The sequence below is a fragment of the Lithobates pipiens genome, unplaced genomic scaffold (assembly GCF_037356315.1).
Source record: "Lithobates pipiens isolate NorthernLeopardFrog02 unplaced genomic scaffold, aLitPip1_a1.2 Scaffold_13, whole genome shotgun sequence".
NCBI classification, from domain to species: Eukaryota; Metazoa; Chordata; class Amphibia; order Anura; family Ranidae; genus Lithobates; species Lithobates pipiens.
This window is the reverse complement of record NW_027507718.1, coordinates 169214777-169234876: the sequence shown is the minus strand read 5'-3', so window position 1 is coordinate 169234876 and position 20100 is coordinate 169214777. Positions and strand designations below refer to the sequence as shown.

The 20100-nt window shown below is 44.2% G+C and overlaps 1 protein-coding gene across 15 annotated transcripts in view; it reads right to left on the bottom strand.

Annotated features, from left to right (window-relative positions):
- UNC13A (unc-13 homolog A) overlaps positions 1–20100 on the bottom strand; it is a 308976-nt gene that overhangs the window by 221959 nt on the left and 66917 nt on the right. For 14 of the 15 annotated variants that reach the window (XM_077475833.1, XM_077475836.1, XM_077475835.1 and 11 more), the window contains exons 3-4: positions 7637–7736; positions 7436–7553 (exon numbers count right to left, since the gene is read on the bottom strand). In XM_077475833.1, coding sequence (XP_077331959.1) covers positions 7436–7553; positions 7637–7736 — 218 coding nt within the window. The remainder of the gene's footprint in view (positions 1–7435; positions 7554–7636; positions 7737–20100) is intronic. The other variant, XM_077475842.1, reaches the window with a different exon arrangement.

Sequence of the window (20100 nt, the reverse complement as noted above, 5' to 3'; positions counted from 1 at the left end):
AAAAAAAAGTACAAAAGAATTTCCAAGGCATTAGATATACCATGGAGCACAGTGAAGACAGCCATCATCAAGTGGAAAAAATATGGCACAACAGTGACACTATCAAGGACTGGACATCCCTCAAAAATGTATGAAAAGATGAGAAGAAAACTGATCAGGGAGGCTGCCAAGAGGCCTATACCAACATTAACCACTTGCCGACCGCCGCACGACGATATACGTCGACAGAATGGCACGGGCAGGCATATGGGCGTATATATAAGTCCCTGCCTTCCCGCGGGTGGGGGGCCCGATCGGGCCCCCCCCCCGGTGCCTGCGGCGGTCGGTATTCGTTCGGGAGCGATCCGGGATGAGGGGGCGGCCATTCATTCATGGCCACCCCCTCGCGATCGCTCCCGACGAATGGAAATCCTTCGTGACATCACTTCCTCTCCTGTAATGTAAACACAGGCAGAGGAAGTGATGTAATCTCTCCTCGTGTCGGTATTTTTCGTTCCGGCACCGAGGAGAGAGGATCGGTGAGTTGCACCAACACGACACTTCACAGTAGAACATGCCAGGCACACTCACACCCCCCCTTTACCCCCCGATCACCCCCCCAATTACCCCTGCCCCCCCAGTCACAGTGACACCAATGCATTTTTTATTTTTTTTTGCATTGGTGTCATATGTGACTGTAATAACTGTTAGGGCAGTTAGGGTTAGCCCCCTTTAGTTCTAATGTACCCCCCTAACCCCCCCAATAAAGGTTTAACCCCGTGATCACCCCCCGTCGCCAGTGTCACTAAGGCTGGGTTCACATTGCAGCGGTTTATGAGAACGGATGTGATTCGCACCGCACTGCAGTGCAAATCACATCCGATCTCTGTGCGATTCGAGTTCAGCCATTCGCCGCACCTGCCGCACCCGCCGCAAATTCGCACGGGACCCTTTTTTTGGTCCGCAGCAGAATCGGATCGCATGGGTGTTCACACCATGCGATCCGAGTTTGCAGATCGCACTGCGATATGCGAACTGATCTGGGGGTGTCATTAACATTTCACTGACACTCCCAGCAGTTCGCATAGGGCAGTGTGAACTGCCGCCGGGAGGCATGCGATGCGGGAACCCGCCGCGGATTCGTGGCATTCCCGCATCGCTCCAGTGTGAACCCAGCCTAATAAGCGATCGTTTTTCTGATCACTGTATTAGTGTCACAGGTGACGCTAGTTAGGCAGGTAGGTATTTAGGTTCGCCGCAGCTTTTTATAGCGCCAGGGACCCCCATATACTACCGCATAAAGCCCCCTGATTGCCCCCTAGTTAACCCTTTCACCAGTGATCACCATATAACTGTTACAGGTGACGCTGGTTGGTTAGTTATTTTTTTATAGTTTCAGGGCACCCGCCATTTATTACCTAGTCTCACTAGTGTACCCGTAAATTTAGGGGTGTCTACTTTCCAAAATGGGGTCATTTGGGGGGGTTTGTGCTATCTTGGCATTTTATGGCCTTCAAAACTGTAACGCCCTTAGAAAGCCTGAAGGCGGTGCTTGGTTTTTGGGGCCCCGTACGCGGCTAGGCTCCCAAAAAGTCCCACATATGTGGTATCCCCATACTCAGGAGAAGCAGCAGAATTTATTTTGGGGTGTCATTTCACATATGCCCATGGCATGCGTGAGCAATATATCATTTAGTGACAACTTTGTGAAAAAATAAAATAAAATAAAAAAGTTTGTAATTTTCCCGCAACTTGTGGCAAAATATAAAATATTCCATGGACTCAACATGCCTCTCAGCAAATAACTTGGGGTGTCTACTTTCTAAAATGGGGTCATTTGTGGGGGTTTTGTGCCATCTTTGCATTTTATGGCCTTCAAAACTGTAATAGGTAGTGAGAAGTGAAATCAAAAATTTACGCCCTTAGAAAGCCTGATAGCGGTGCTTGGTTTTCGGGGCCCCGTACGCGGCTAGGCTCCCAAAAAGTCCCACATATGTGGTATCCCCGTACTCAGGAGAAGCAGCAGAATTTATTTTGGGGTGTCATTTCACATATGCCCATAGCATGTGTGAGCAATATATCATTTAGTGACAACTTTGTGTAAAAAAAAAAAAAAAAGTTTGTAATTTTCCCGCAACTTGTGGCAAAATATAAAATATTCCATGGACTCAACATGCCTCTCAGCAAATAGCTTGGGGTGTCTACTTTCTAAAATGGGGTCATTTGTGGGGGTTTTGTGCCATCTTGGCATTTTATGGCCTTCAAAACTGTAATAGGTAGTGAGAAGTGAAATCAAAAATTTACGCCCTTAGAAAGCCTGAAGGCGGTGCTTGGTTTTCGGGGCCCCGTACGCGGCTAGGCTCTCAAAAAGTACCACATATGTGGTATCCCCGTACTCAGGAGAAGCAGCAGAATTTATTTTGGGGTGTCATTTCACATATGCCCATAGCATGTGTGAGCAATATATCATTTAATGACAACTTTGTGTAAAAAAAAAAAAAAAAAAAAAAAAATTTCTCATTATTCAATCGCTTGAGGCAAAAAAATAAAATATTCAATGGGCTCAACATGCCACTTATCAATTTCCTTAGGGGGTCTACTTTCCAAAATGGGGTCATTTGGGGGGGTTTTGTACTGCCCTGCCATTTTAGCACCTCAAGAAATGAGATAGGCAGTCGTAAACTAAAAGCTGCGTAAATTCCAGAAAACGTACTTTAGTTTGTAGATGTGACAACTTTTGCGCAAACCAATAAATATACAGTTATTGACTTTTTTTTTACCAAAGACATGTGGCTGAATACATTTTGGCCTAAATGTATGACTAAAATTGAGTTTATTGGATTTTTCTAATAACAAAAAGTAGAAAATATCATTTTTTTTCAAAATTTGCGGTCTTTTTACGTTTATATCGCAAAAAATAAAAATCGCAGAGTCAGTCAAATACCTTTAAAAGAAAGCTCTATTTGTGGGAAGAAAAGGACGCAAATTTCGTTTGGGTACAACATTGCATGACGGCGCAATTACCAGTTAAAGCAGCGCAGTGCCAAAGTGTAAAAAGACCTCTGGTCATTTACCAGCAAAATGGTCCGGTCTGAAAGTGGTTAAAGGAGCTGCAGGAATATCCGGTATTCTTCATATGTCTGGGCTATTGGGTAGAGTGGCAAGACGGAAGCCTTTTCTTAAGAAGAAAAACATCCAAGCCCGGCTAAATTTTGCAAAAACACATCTGAAGTCTCCCAGAAGCATGTGGGAAAATGTGGTATGGTCTTATTAAACCAAGGTTGAAATTTTTGGCCATAATTCCAAAAGATGTTTGGCACAAAAAACAACACTGCACATCACCAAAAGAACACCATACCCACATTGAAGCATGGTGGTGGCAGCATCATGCCTTGGGGCTGTTTTTCTTCTGCTGGAACAGGGGCCTTAGTCAAGGTAGAGGTAATTATGAACAGTTCCAAATACCAGTCAATATTGGCACAAAACCTTCAGGCTTCTGCTAGAAAGCTGAGCATGAAGAGGAACTTCATCTTTCAGCATGACAGCGACCCAAAGCATACATCCAAATCAACAAAGGAATGTCTTCAACAGAAGAAGATTAACGTTTTGGAATGACCCAGCCAGAGCTCAGACCTGAATCCCATCAAAAATCTGTGGGGTGATCTAAAGAGGGCTGTGCACAGAAGGTGTCCTTGCAATCTGACAGATTTGGAGCGTTTTTGAAAAGAAAAGTGGGCAAATATTGCCAAGTCAAGATATGCCATGCTGATAGACTCATACCCAAAAAGACTGAGTGCTGTAAAAAAATCAAAAGGTGCGTTAACAAAGTATTAGTTTAAGGGTGTGCACACTTACAGTGGTGTGAAAAAGTGTTTGCCCCCTTCCTCATTTCCTGTTCCTTTGCATGTTTGTCACACTTAAGTGTTTCGGAACATCAAACCAATTTAAACAATAGTCAAGGACAACACAAGTAAACACAAAATGCAATTTGTAAATGAAGGTGTTTATTATTAAAGGTGAAAAAAAATCCAAACCATCATGGCCCTGTGTGAAAAAGTGATTGCCCCCTAAACCTAATAACTGGTTGGGCCACCCTTAGCAGCAACAACTGCAACCAAGCGTTTGCGATAACGTGCAATGAGGCTTTTACAGCGTCCTGGAGGAATTTTGGCCCACTCATCTTTGCAGAATTGTCCTAATTCAGTTACATTAGAGGGTTTTCGAGCATGAACGGCCTTTTTAAGGTCATACCACAACATCTCAATAGGATTCAGGTCAGGACTTTGGCTAGGCCACTCCAAAGTCTTCATTTTGTTTTTCTTCAGCCATTCGGTGGTGGACTTGCTGGTGTGTTTAGGATCATTGTCCTGCTGCAGAACCCAAGTTCGTTTCAGCTTGAGTACACGAACAGATGGTCGGACATTCTCCTTCAGGATCTCTTGGTAGACAGCAGAATTCATAGTTCCTTTTATCACGGCAAGTCTTCCAGGTCCTGAAGCAGCAAAACAGCCCCAGACCATCACACTACCACCACCATATTTTACTGTTGGTATAATGTTCTTTTTATGAAATGCAGTGTTCCTTCTACGCCAGATATACTTGGACACACACCTTCCAAAGAGTTCCACTTTTGTCTCATCGGTCCACAGAATGTTGTCCCAAAAGTCTTGGGGATCATCAAGATGTGTTGTGGAGAAATTGAGACGAGCTTTGATGTTCTTTTTGCTCAGCAGTGGTTTTCTCCTTGGAACTCTGCCATGCAGGCCATTTTTGCCCAGTCTTTTCCTGATGGTGGTGGCATGAACACTGACCTTAACTGAGGCAAGTGAGGCCTGCAGTTCCTTGGACGTTGTTGTGGGGTCTTTTGTGACCTCTTGGATGAGTCATCGCTGCGCTCTTGGGATAATTTTGGGCGGCCGGCCGCTCCTGGGAAGGTTCACCACTGTTCCATGTCTTCGCCATTTGTGGATAATGGCTCTCACTGTGGTTCGCTGGATTCCCAAAGCTTTGGAAATGGCTTTATAACCCTTTCCAGACTGATAGATCTCAATTACTTTCTTTCTCAATTGTTCCTGAATTTCTTTGGGTCTCGGCATGATGTGTAGCTTTTAAGGATCTTCTGGTGGACCTTACTGTGTCAAGCAGCTCCTATTTAAGTGATGCCTTGATTGTGAACAGGTGTGGCAATAATCAGGCCTGGGTGTGGCTAGAGAAATTGAACTCAGGTGTGGACAACCACAGTTATAGTATGTTTTAACAAGGGGGGCAATCACTTTTTCACACAGGGCCATGATGGTTTGGATTTTTTTTCACCTTTAATAATAAACACCTTCATTTACAAATTGCATTTTGTGTTTACTTGTGTTGTCCTTGACTATTGTTTAAATTGGTTTGATGTTCCGAAACACTTAAGTGTGACAAACATGCAAAGGAACAGGAAATGAGGAAGGGGGCAAACACTTTTTCACACCACTGTATGCAACCATATTATTTTATTTTTTTATTTTTACTACTGTCCACTTAAAATATTTCAGTTTGATGTTCAACTGAGTTGTACAGTTTATAGGTCACATTAAAGGTAGAAAATGTTCTGAAATTATTTATCTTTGTCTAATTTTTTCAAATCAGAAACCAACCATTTTAACAGGGGTGTGTAGACTTTTTATATCCACTGTATATACAGTATGTCACAAAAGTGAGTACACCCCTCACATTTTTGTAAATATTTTATTATATATTTTCATGTGACAACACTGAAGAAATGACACTTTGGAAAATTTGTTTTAATGTAATAGCTGCATTATCAATTGCATTGTACTGAGTTTTGTCTTCAAATGCTTTAGCTATAGCCCCTTTATGAAAGTTCTTCAATGAAGCTGCCAGAGTGTGGCTCATTAGAGATCATCTAGTCGGGCTCCTGTGTGCTGACTCATACCGCACAGAAAGAGCTCACCCCGGTGATGAATGTCCATTGACACCAATAAAATTGAAATGCAATCTTTGTGGCGTGGAGGGTTAAACTTGCTAAATCCAATTATCCACAAAAGCTCTAAACTTTGTAACTCCTGACATTTCTGGAAATAGCTGAATCACGCGTTGTGAAAAGAAAGCCAACAAAAGCGCATTAGACTACTGCATGAAATCTGCTTGTGCATAAAGAAAGTTCAGCTCACGGGGATAAAAAGAAAACCAACAGACATGCACTAGAACAGTGCATGAAATCCACTTTAATAAAACATATGGCACTTACGGTACTTCATGGTTTTGTGTATATGGGATTTGTATTTTTTATTTTTTATTTGAACTGGATGGACTTGTGTCTTTTTTCAACCTAACCTAATGTAACTATGTTTTGAAAATCAACTGCGACAAGATTAGAAGTGTCTGTGATGACTGTGAAAAGGAATCCAAGCTATATCAATCTATAGCTGGCCACATGGGAAACAGCCATATATGTATCTGTGTAGAGTGGAGCCACCTTCAAACACCTGGTTTGAAGTGAGCATCCCACTTTTCCTATGCATGCATACAAAAAAAACTTAATTTGTTTTGGTTACAGTGGGGAAGGGCAGCAGGTGAGTGGATGCCCGCCAACAGGCGCTGCCATGATGGATCCGAAATGACAGGTGCTCTTTAAATGTAAGGACTTGCTGGTAGTTAGAATCTTGAATTTCATTTTTACTACTTGCCCTTCTTCCTCATACTTAGAGCCTGGTACAGATGCATTTCTCTTCATACAGTTTGTAGTGTACATAGATTTGCAAAACAATAGGATAAATGAATATTCCTGAACTTTGTTTTATCTCATGGTTACTGTGACATTGTGTGAATGCATCAATGCAGTGCATGTTATCTCAGCTTGAAGAGCTTGGATTCAATAAATGAGTTTACCAAATATGTAAACATTGCAGAATATACAGCCCTATGCTACATAACTAAGCTCCATTTCATCCTAAATAAAATAAATTATTAATGTATCTTAAATAGAAGTCTATCTTTACTCCAAAGCATTTTATCAAACTAAATTTGATAAAAATCAAAAAATTACGATTTAAATAAAATAAAAAAAATCATCGATTTTTATCCACCCTGATTTACAGTACTGAAAATTGAACTTGAATCAATTTTAGTGCAAGTGGTCCATGTAGGTCTTCAAGCTAAACCTCATGGGTTTACCTGGTATAACCTAACAAAAAAAATTTTTTTTTTGTTTTACAAATGTATTTCCCAGTTAACTTACCAATTTAAAGATGACCATACACTGTGCAAATTTCCTCTGGTTCCTGTTGAATCAGTCGAAATTTGATTAGTGTGTGGCCCTGTCACCACCCTCCAACATCCTTCAAAGCCAGGTGGAAAAATTGTCAACCAAACAAAAGCTACATCAGTCAAATGAAGCTAATCTTTGCGCATTTTGACCAACTTTTTTCTAATATTTAAGGTCTATCATGCTTACCTCATTGGACTGACGAATGGTTCCTAATGGAATCCATACAGTCCCTATCATTGTGTCCCAAATGAGTCCTTTATTCCAGACTTCCACCGTCAATCCTAAATCCAGTCTGTTAATCTCACTGCAGAAAAACAGAAAGTAACTTTACTTTATGATGTCTGACAGAACTGATGATCAGGTTAGAAATTGCTGCTCTTTACTCACAACATAAAGTCTTGCTCCCAACAGGGCAAGTTGCCCCTGACTGCAATAGTTGTGCTCTTCACATTTTGTACTTTTAAGGTTACATAAGCATTAAACTTTTCTGTCAAAAAAAGAAACACATAATTATTTAAGCAATTCCATTATAAAAGTGGCAAAGTCAAATTATGTACACCAGGGGTATAGAAGTTGCATGGGTACTGCATGCTGAGGGGTATAATGATTTTCATATATGTAATGTATTTTTTTTTCTTCTAAAAATGTTTGCTGTACGAGAAACATTTTGAGGTGCTGCAGCAGTTTAGAACTACTAACTAGCATTTGAACAAAAAAATAACAGCATTCCAAAATCTTGTATACCTTAATTAATATGTCCCCACTTTTCTTTTAACTTTTATTTTTTGAAAAATGTTTATTGAGATTTTCAACATTATACATATACCTATAAAGTAGATTTGACAACTTTTTCATAACAATGTATTGGGGTTATCGAGTATTACAACATTTAGTGCCTTCAGGAGTGGAATCAATGTTCAAAAGGTTAAGTCAACATATCTATACAATAGCCTAAATAGGGTAACAATGCCGGACAAAGTTTTCTAGTGTCGGGGTGGGCTAGTTATGGACGTCAGAGAGTCTCATAGTTTCTTTTTTTTTGTAATTCAGGGTGAGAGGGACTGTTATGAATCCAGTGGATTGGATAGCCTAAGGATACCCAAAGAGTTTGTAAGGTCTCGTTTAAGGTACCAGTCCGTGTATCGGAACAGTTGCATATTTTTTTGTATCTCTTCTTGAGAAAACATGAATCTGCGCCATCTCGTGAAGAATCGGGAGGTAGAACAGAAGTTCAATGAAATAGTATCCAATCTTTCAAGGTAGAAGAATGACACAAGGGCTTTTTTCACTGCCTGTAGATTTGGCGGTGTTTCCTTAATCCATTGTGCCATGATTGTCCAACGTGCCACCAGAAGGCAGATATGTGCCCAATGAGGAATCTGTAGTGTACTTTTATCCAACGGTGTAGGTATAGGTGGTATGTGTCCGAACAGACATATTAAGTGATCTCTTGGGATCCGTACTTTAACGATCTCATATATAAAGTTTAGTATGGAGTCCCAGTAAGTGATAATGGCTGGACATTCCCAGAGATGATGCATAAGTGTGGGACGCTGTGCAGAGCACCAATGGCAGTGCTTCTGATCAGGATCTGGTTTATTAATGCGGAAAGGATAGTATGCTCTATGCACAATCTTAAATTGTGTTTCTCTCCATGTTTCGGAAACAATAAGCTGGCAAACTTGTTTGTACCCTTCCAGTATATTTCCGGGAAGGTCTACGTCATCAAATATGTCAGAACACTTTTGAAATGGTTTGAGATGATATTTGGCAGACTGGTGGGTAATAAGATAGGTGTATAGGCTGGAAATGGAATAGTTCTCGCTGTTCAGTACCATGTCAATAAAGGACTTTTGGAGAGGGTCTGTACCGGGTCCATAGCAGGTCTTTATAAAACTGAGCAGCTGGTGATAGTAAAAGATATGGGTCGCTGGTAAGGAAAATTCCCTAGATAATGTCTGAAAGGGTTTCATTTTACCTGGGCTGTTAAGATAGATTTCCTTAATTCTAGTAAGACCTTTAGCCTTCCACTGGTCAAAAGCTTTGTGCATAATGGACGAAGGAAATGTAGGGTTGGCTTGGATTGGCAGGTGGCACGAGATACTGGAGGGTAGCCCCAGTAGTCTCCGCATCTTTCTCCAGGTTATGACTGTACCCCTTATAAGCACATTCGATTTAAGGTGTGTTGGTAGCTTGTTTGGTTTTGAGTGGAGAATAGCTTGTAGAGTATATGGTAAGGTACCTTCTAGTATATTATTAGAGTATCTGGATTTGCCCGATATACAACCTAGGCCTTGTCTGAGTAGGCAGGCTAGGTTATAAAAACGTATATTGGGCAGGCCCGCCCTCCCCCTTCCACCTTCGGGAGACATAGTTTTTGTAAGGCAATACGTGTTTTTTTGCGGGACCACAAAAAGGTGGTCAGCACTTTATGGATTCATTTGACATCTGAGTGTTTTTCTTTTAACTTAATAGGAGGCATAGGTAGCATACACAAAGACAAAGTACCTTAGGCATACTTGCTGCACCTTGTTCTCCCCCCTGTCATGGCTCCACAGTTGTTTGAAATTGCTGGGGATTGGCTGTCATTTTGAAAGCTAGGACCCAGTCTATGTTGCAAGAGCATTTACAGCTGCTCCTGCATAAACAAAGTCAGCATATACTGCTTGCAGTTCTTTATGTGCAGATCAAAGACATATCCTTTAATACAAACAAAATGTTAGTTAAAGTAACCTTGCAAGTGAATAAATGTATTTATTTCAGGGGCGCATCTACAAGGGTCATAATTGCGACCCGGGCCCATACCGTAGGGGGCCATGAGGCCCCCCTGTATGCCTGGATAGGAAGAGTGGTCGGGGTGGCTCACAACTGCATATAGTGGAGTCGATCTCTCCATATTCCTCCTACAGCCACTGAATGCCTGTGGGAGGGAAAGGAGGAGGAACGGGCATTCAGCGGCTGCAGGAGGAAAATGGAGAGATTGACCCCTCCATATGCAGCTTCCTTCCACTGCAGAAGAGTTCCGCTACTCCCGGCGCCAGCCCTGTGCTTGCCAGTCTCTAGTGTCACTTGTAAACACAAAGGCCCAGCTCTAAGTGACTTTGCTCCACCTCTTCTGAACATCCTACCTGCTGTCATAAACTCCACACTCCTCTCCCTGTACATCCTACCTGCCGTCATATACTTCGCACTCCTTTCCCTGTACATCCTAACTGCCGTCATATACTCCAGACTCCTCCCCCTGTACATCCTATCTGCCTTCATATACTCCGCACTACTTCCCCTGTACATCCTACCTGCCGTCATATACTCCGCACTCCTCCCCCTGTACATCCTATCTTCCGTCATATACTCCGCACTACTCCCCCTGTACATCCTACCTGCCGTCATATACTCCGTACTCCTCCCCCTGTACATCCTATCTGCCGTCATATACTCTGCACTCCTCCCCCCGTACATCCTATCTGCCGTCATATACTCTGCACTCCTACCCCTGTACATCCTACCTGCCGTCATATACTCCGCACTCCTCCCCCTGTACATCCTACCTGCCGTCATATACTCCCGCACTCCTCCCCCTGTACATCCTACCTGCCGTCATATACTCCGCACTCCTCCCCCTGTACATCCTACCTGCCGTCATATACTCCGCACTCCTCCCCCTGTACATCCTACCTGCCGTCATATACTCCGCACTCAACCCCCTGTACATCCTACCTGCCGTCTATACTCCGTACTCCTCCCCCTGTACATCCTATCTGCCGTCACATATTCTGCACTTGTCTCCCTGTACATCCTATCTGCCGTCATACTCTCCGCACTTGTCTCCCTGTACATCCTACCTGCCTTCATATACTCCACACTCCTCTCCCTGTACATCCTACTTGCCGTCATACACTCCGCACTCCTCTGCCTGTACATCCTACCTGCCATCATATACTCCACATTCCTCTGCCTGTACATCCTACCTGCCGTCATATACTCCACACTCGTCTCCCTGTATATCCTACCTGCCGTCATATACTCCACACTCCTCTCCCTGTACATCCTACCTGCCATCATATACTCCACATTCCTCTGCTTGTATATCCTACCTGCCACATATACTCCGCACTCCTCTCCCTGTACATCCAACTTGCCGTCATACACTCCGCACTCCTCTGCCTGTACATCCTACCTGCCATCATATACTCCACATTCCTCTGCCTGTACATCCTACCTGCCGTCATTTACTCCGCACTTGTCACCCTGTACATCCTACCTGCCATCATATACTTCACATTCCTCTGCTTGTATATCCTACCTGCCACATATACTCCACACTCGTCTCCCTGTACATCCCTGTACATACACTCCGCACTCCTCTGCCTGTACATCCTACCTGCCATCATATACTCCACACTCCTCTGCTTGTACATCCTATCTGCTGTCATATACTCTGCACTTGTCTCCCTGTACATCCTACCTGCCGTCATATACTCCGCACACCTCCCCTGTACATCCTACCTGCCGTCATATACTCCGCACTTGTCTCCCTGTACATACACTCCGCACTCCTCTGCCTGTACATCCTACCTGCCATCATATACTTCACACGCCTCTGCCTGTACATTCTACTTGCCATCATGTACTCTGCACTCGTCTCCCTGTACATCCTACCTGCCATCATATACTCCACACTCCTCTCCCTGTACATCTTACCTGCCATCATATACTCCACACTCCTCTGCCTGTACATCCTACCTGCCACATATACTCCGCACTCGTCTCCCTGTACATCCCTGTACATATACTCCGCACTCCTCTGCCTGTACATCCTACCTGCCACCATATACTCCACACTTGTCTCCCTGTGCATCCTACCTGCCGTCATATACTCCACACTCCTCTGCCTGTACATCCTACCTGCCACATATACTCCGCACTCGTCTCCCTGTATATCCTACCTGCCACATATATTCCACACTCGTCTTCCTGTACATCCCTGTACATCCACTCCGCACTCCTCTGCCTGTACATCCTACCTGCTATCATATACTCCACACTCTTCTGCCTGTACATCCTATTGGCCGTCATATACTCCGCACTCGTCTCCATGTACATCCCTGTACATATACTCTGCACTCCTCTGCCTGTACATCCTACCTGCCATCATATACTCCACACTCCTCTGCCTGTACATCCTATCTGCCATCATATACTCCGCACTTGTCTCCCTGTACATCCTACCTGCCGTCATATACTCTTCACTCATCTTCCTGTACAGCCTACCTGCCGTCATATACTCCACACTCCTCTGCCTGTACATCCTACCTGCCATCATATACTCCGCACTCATCTCCCTGTACATCCTACCTGCCGTCATATGCTCCGCACTCGTCTCCCCGTACATCCGACCTGCCGTCATACACTCCACACTCCTCTGCCTGTACATCCCACCTGCCATCATATACTCCGCACTCATCTCCTTGTACATCCTACCTGCTGTCACACACTCCACACTCCTCTGCCTGAACATCCTACCTGCCATCATATACTCTACACACCTCTGCCTGTACATCCTACCTGCCGTCATATACTCTGCACCCATCTCCCTGTACATCCTACCTACCGTCATATACTCCGCACTCCTCTCCCTGTACATCCTACCTGCCGTCATATACTCCACACTCCTCTGCCTGTACACCCTACCTGCCACATATACTCCGCACTCATATCCCTGTACATCCCTGTACATACACTCCGCACACCTCTGCCTGTACATCCTACCTGCCATCATATACTCCACACTCCTCTACTTGTACATCCTACCTGCCGTCATATACTCCGCACTCGTCTCCCTGTACATACACTCCGCACTCCTCTGCCGGTACATCCTACCTGCTATCATATACTCCACACTCCTCTGCCTGTACATCCTATCTGCCATCATACACTCTGCACTCATCTTGTTGTACATCCTACCTGCCGTCATATACTCTGCATTTCTCTCCATGTGCATCCTACCTGCCGTCATATACTCCACACTCCTCTGCCTGTACATCCTACCTGCCACATATACTCCACACTTGTCTCCCTGTACATACACTCTGCACTCCTCTGCCGGTACATCCTACCTGCTATCATATACTCCACACTCCTCTGCTTGTATATCCTATCTGCCGTCATATACTCTGCACACATCTTCCTGTACATCCTACCCACCGTCATATACTCTGCACTCCTCTCTCTGTACATCCTACCTGCCGTCATATACTCTGCACTCCTCTGCCTGTACATCCTTCCTGTCGTCATATACTCCACACTCCTCTCCCTGTACATCCTACCTGTCGTCATATACTCCACACTTCTCTGCCTGTACATCCTACCTGCCGTCATATACTCTGCACTCATCTCCTTGTACATCCTACCTGCTGTCATATACTTCAGCACTCATCTCCCTGTACATTATACCTGCCGTCATATACTCTGCACTGCTCTCCCTGTACATCCTACCTGCCGTTATATACTCCACAATCCTCTGCCTGTACATCGTACCTGCTGTCGTATATTCCGTTCTCCTCTCCCTGTACATCCTTGTACATACACTCCACACTCCTCTGCATGTACATCCTACCTGCCATCATATACTCTATACTCCTCTGCCTGTACATCCTATCTGCCATCATATACTCCGCACTTGTCTCCCTGTACACCCTATGCCGTCATATACTCCACACTCTAGGTTGGGGACAGGGTCTGGCTGTCATCTCGCAACCTCCGACTTCATGTTTCCTCTCTGAAGTTCGACCTTGATTTTTTGGGCCTTTCCGTATTCTTTGCAGGATTAACCCAGTGGCTTACGCATTAGACCTTCCATCTAATATGCGTATATCAAATGTATTTCTTGCTTCCTTATTAAAACCTTTGGTCTGCCACAGCTTTACCACCTCGGTGCCTCGTCCTCACCCTGTACAGGTTGAGAACCATGAGGAGTATGAAGTACAGTTCATTGTTGACTCCCGTAGGTTTTGGGGGCACATACAGTACCTGGTGCATTGGAAAGGGTACGGTCCAGAGAAATGCTCTTGGGTCTCATCCCCTGACGTACAAGCCCCTGTCCTCCTTCGTGAATTCCATAGACGTTTTGAACTCAAGCGTGGTGGCCCTCCGAGGGGGATGAGAAGGGGGTACTGTCAGGGCTGGGCTCAGCCCTTCCTTCTCCTGGCCGCTCAGCTGTCGGCTAATTACCAGCTCCTATCTCTCCACAGTGACTCACCTGTTGATGATATCCTACTCGTCAGTCCTGCCTACTTAAGCCGTCCAGCCCAGATGATCTCTGCCTTCACCTTGGTCACATCTCTAGAGATGCTCTCCTGTGTTCCTGTTGAAGACTTGCTTGGCTGACATTCCTTGTGGTCCAGATCCTGTTTGCTGTTCTACTACGATCAACTCTGGCTTGTCTGACTATCCATTCCGGTTCCTGAACTCTGGCTATGTTTTGACTACGTTTATTCTGTTTACCTTTTTTTATTATTATTAAACACGTGAGATTTAACTGTACTTCTGTCTCAGTCTGATTCATGGTTTCTGACACTACCCCAGTATCGCCCTCTGATTTGGTGGGGGAGCAAAAGATCAGATTCTAGTAGAGAGATTCTGCCCACACAATACCCCACTCATTATTGAAAATACTCAGCTTCTGAGATAGCAGGAGATGTATTTGAAGAATGAATTTAATGTGGGATGTGCAAAGAATACCCAGCACAGAATTCACCTTCAGGAAGACAAACCAGTGAAAGAGCACATCATATTCTACTGAGTGATCTAGAAGATCACTGTGAGTAACTGGCAGAGCTGAAGAGAGCAAGCATCATTCAAAAACGCCATTGTGGTGGCGCAAATAAAAAAATAAAAAAATTCCCTGAGGTTGTGCATCCAAAACCTTAAAAGTGGGTACAATCAGATCTCCATGCACCCTGAAGATAGAGAGAAGACAGCTTTTATCACTCTTCCAAGGTTCTTCAAATTCGACAGAGTACCCCAAGGTCTATTGGGGTCCCTAGCAACCTTCCAGCAATTGATGCAGAATACAGTAGAGGACTTGAACCTGAATGGAGTCTTGGTCTACCTAGACGATATCATTGTCTTCAGCCGAACCCTGGCACTCGGAAAATTTGGAGAAGGTCCTGAAAAGACTTCATGATTAGGGGATGAAGCAGTCACCTTGAACATGTTGTCTCTGCTGAGGGAGTGGCCACTGACCCCAAGAAGCTGCTACCTCCTGGCCAAAACCTGCCAATGTAACTGAGTTGAGCTAATTCCTGGGGTTCTGCTCATACTACAGAAGACTTGTTGTGGGATTAGTAAAATAGCCTGGCCACTCAAAGAGTTGTTGAAGAGTGAAGGTGAGGAAGACGTCACAGGCTTACCTAGGCCATCTAAACAAACCAAAGGTCGCTGGAAGCCTTGAGAGTTGATTCAGGATCAATAGATTGATCAGTGTGAGCAAGCCTTCCATCAGCTAAAGAGGAGCCTTATGTGTGCCTCTGTTCTGGCCTATGCTGATCCAATCAAGCCCTGTGAACTACATGTCAATGCTAGCCAAGATGGGCTAGTTGGGGTATTATACCAAAAGCATGACAGACACCTATGACCTGTTGCCTATGTGAGCTGAAGCTTCAGCACTGCTGAGAAGAACTATTCCACCCACAACCTAAAGTTAAATTCCTTGAAAGGGTCCATAATGGATAAGTTCAATGACAACTTACATGGTGCAGAATTTGTGGTGAAAATTGATAATAACCCACTCACATACATTCTCACCACAAACAAGTTAGATGCTACAGGGCACAGATGGTTGGCCACTCTATCTGGTTTCTGCTTCAGCTTTAAGTATCACCCAAGGACTGGAAATAGAGATGCTGATGCCCTGTCAAGAAGGCCTTATGGCTCTGAAACTATTTTGGAAGATTGGACTCAACTGACATCAGAAGGGGTGCATGCTCGGTTGCTGAGCACTGGGGCAAGGGAACAATTGGGGCTGAAACCATTGGAGTTATTGCTGCAGGTGTTCCCAAGTACTTTAATTGCACTCAAATAAGGGATGAGGGGCCTACCCAAACTCTCTAAGAAGAACTTGAGAAAGAACCAGCTGGAAGACCCTCTTTGCAGTATAACCCTGAAAGCCCTAGAAAGTGGGTGATAGTTCAAGGGGGCCCTTGGACAATCCTGAAGACAAGTGTTAACTGTTCCTGCTGAAGAAGCATAGGAAAACAGTATTGACTACCCTCCATGTCCAATTAGGGCCCTAAAGGACTTTCAAACTAGTGAGAGACCATTTCTACTGGTATGAGGGTCAAAGTTGATCACTACTGCCACTCCTGCCTAAGCTGCATGCAAAAAAGACACTGCTGTCCAGAGCTGCCTCAATGGGCCACCTCAAAAGCCAAGGGCCTAAGGAGTTGACGTGCATTTATTTGTTATGCCTAGAACCCGACTTCCGACTTTAGTGGACAGGGGGATGTCCTGGTGTTGACAGACAATTTCACCAATTTCATCCACAGTAGCCTAGGTCTTGGTGAAAACGCTCTTTGGGCATTACGGACTGTCTCACAGAATTCATTCCAATCAAGAAAGAGACTTTGAAAGCAGTCTCTTTAAACAACTGCTTGACAATGTTAGGTATCCAGAAATCAAGAACAATGCCATATCACCCTCAAGTGGATCCACAGCCAGAAAGCTTTAATCAAACTCATGACATGCTGAGAACTCTCTCCACAGAAAGAAAGCAACACTGGAGCAGGCACATCTCTGTTGTTTTGCATGAATACAATAGCACAGAAAATGATATTTCCCTTACAGACTCATGTTCCGGATGGAAGCCTGCCTGTCAGTGGATCTTGCTTTCGGCACCTCCATAAATGGCAGGTCAGCTACAACTCAGAGGCTATGTGGAAAGGCTCTGTAAAAGCTAAAGATGGTCTATGTGAAAGCTTAAGAAGCTTTGGATGCCAGAGGGCAGCGGAACAAAAAGAATTATGATCTGAAAGTTGGGGTTCATGATCTTCTACTGGAAGACAAATTGTTGCTATGAAACCTGTAACCCAATGGGAAGCATAAGATAGATGACCGGTGCAGTTCCCCGCAATATGTTGCTTGCAAAAAAGTTGTCCAACTTTCCTGTGTACCAAATGCCTCCTGATGGGAGGATATGGCCTCTGAAGACTTGGCATCAAAACCATCTGCTTTCTCTAGGTAAAGCCACCAGGGTGCCTGAGATGCCATTGCACAGTTCATCCTCTTCTAGGTGAGTTCCAGTGACCCAGCCACAGCCTCCATCACCAGACATGGATGAAGGAGAAAGCATTGAGAATAAGGAGATTTACTTTGGGTGGCTGGATTCCACTCCACCTCATTCTCCTGCAGAGACTGAATCAGAGAGCATCAGGCCTAAAGCCCCAGAATTCATACCACAGCCCAGAAAGACCTTCCAACACCCCTGGATTCAAATGAAATAGAGACTTTCCAATCACCCCCAGAGCTGGAAGAAGAATCTGCTGGAGAGTGGTCATTAGAAAGGAGCGGAGGAAAAAAAGGGCAATCACTCTGGCTGAGAGTTCTGAAGATGCCATCTATACCAAAGAGTTCCAGAACCCCCTGACACATCTTGGTGGATGCTACCGGTACCAATGGTCTATGTGCAAGGCAACCCCTCTCCCTCTGACAAATCGTGGCAGATTCTCTTGTTAGATTCCAATGTAAATGCCAATTGCTTGTGTACCAGGTTATGGGCTTTTCATGGTATTGAACTCAGTCTCTCCTTTGTGGGATCAAAGGGTTGTTTGGTGGGGAGGAGTGTGTAGCCATGTGCCAGCAGTTATGTGTCCACCCACTCACTCCCTATGCCCCCCTGCCCCTGTGCCTCTGTTAGGCCCCTTTCAGAGGGAGCAGATTCGCTCAGCGGATTCCACTAGCTCAGTGGGAGATTGCTTTGTCTGCTATCTGGACTTTGGATCCTAGTGGAGGTTTAGATGTCCCAGTCTGCAGGAAGGATCCCACTGCTGTCACCAAATGCCACGGAACCCCGTCGCACCCTGCTTGAATGCTTCCATCAGTATACAGCCTCCTTCAGTCTGAACATCAGAGATCAGATATTTTAGTCGCACGTACAACACTAGCTGACATTAACTTGTAGGAACATGGAATGTTTATTTGAACAAACTCACCAAATATTTACCACAGGATGACATTCCCCCTCCTGATCATATTATCCTAACAATACAAACTATAACCAAGAACATAATTAACAAAAGCTAATTAACTTGTAATTTAACCCAGCCTAGGTGACTCAAGGTGGCTCAATAAAAACAGTGATCTCCCCCCTCCTCAGCCTAGTAGGCAATAGACTATAGCAGGAGACCTCAGTAGCAGACTGTTTGGCTCCTACATTGAAGAACATGAAACAGAGGCCAATGTGCCCAGCTATTTCAATTAACATGTATAGTTCAGAATCAAACAAGCCAGGAATAGTCTTTATATCTAGGTCTGTCACACCATTCGTCTAAAGGTGGTAGGTATGGACACTTTCAAAATCTTTTAAGACCATCGCAGTTTGACTAGTTGAATTACATCCACTTACCACCCGCTGTGGTAAAAGGCCCATCGTTTACATAACTTAACAGATCAAGCTGGAATTTACACACATAAATATATGTTAATAAAGCCAAATTTTCAAGTAGGCAGATTCTGCTGTGCTTTCTTGTTAGCTCTCCTAAATGTTATACAAAACCTTTGTCATATATTATTATTATTATTATTATTATTATACAGGATTTATATAGCGCCAACAGTTTACGAAGCGCTTTACAAATGTTTATTAATAAAGCAAAGTTTGTATATATATATATATATATATATAATTGTTTTGCACAGAGCAGGCCTGGTCCTCCTCTTCTGGGGTCCCCTGCTGGAGCTCCTGATTCATCCTGCTTTCCTAGTACCACCCTAGTAAGCAACTTTCTAGGGGTTACTTGGGCAGGCTAGCTCTGTACTCCACTGCCTGTGTCCATAGACAGGGAGGCCTTGACCTGCCGCACCTGCTCCCTCATGATAGGATTTGGTTGACAGCAGCAGGCGAGTATGGTTTCTAGTGCTATCAATCTGCCCTGTGAGAAAGAAGAGAGCCGCTGCTCTTGTGCACAGCACTGGATCAAAATCCTGGGCACAGAAAGCATTTTACCTTAATGCAGATAATGCATTTATATAAAAAAAAACCTTAAGGCTTTAGAACCACCTTAATGGTGAACAACAATGTGGAAATCCTGAGGTGCTCTAATTTGAATAGGGAATGGCCAAGGTTTATTTAAGCATAATATGAATTCCTTCTTTCTTTAACCAACTCAGGGTTTTTTTGTTTTTTTTTAAGTGCCTAATATTGAAGGTAACAAATATTACTCCTTGTGGATGAGTTAAGACAAAATGTAAACAGAAAACATTTTTTTTGATTTTGCATACAGTGGCGACAAGTTAGACATTCTGTCAGGTTTTCTTTTTTACAGTCTGTGTCCCTCTAAGCATAGTCACGGAGATAGAAAGTGAGAGCAAATCCAAAATTTCAGAGATGTAATGAGAGCAAGAGTTGTGGTGAAATCATCCAATTGGGCAGGGTCAGATTAACGTAGGGCTATTGGAGCTGCAGCTCCAGGCCCCTACCTTCATATAGGCCCAGCTGCCCATAAAGAACAGGGCTCATAGGAGAGAATGTTATGTACACTGTATGACAAGCCCAGCTTTATGGGGTTTTTACATGTCACGTCACATGACACGCTTCCTGTCCCTCCCCCCCACCATCCCCTCTCTCTCATTCCCTC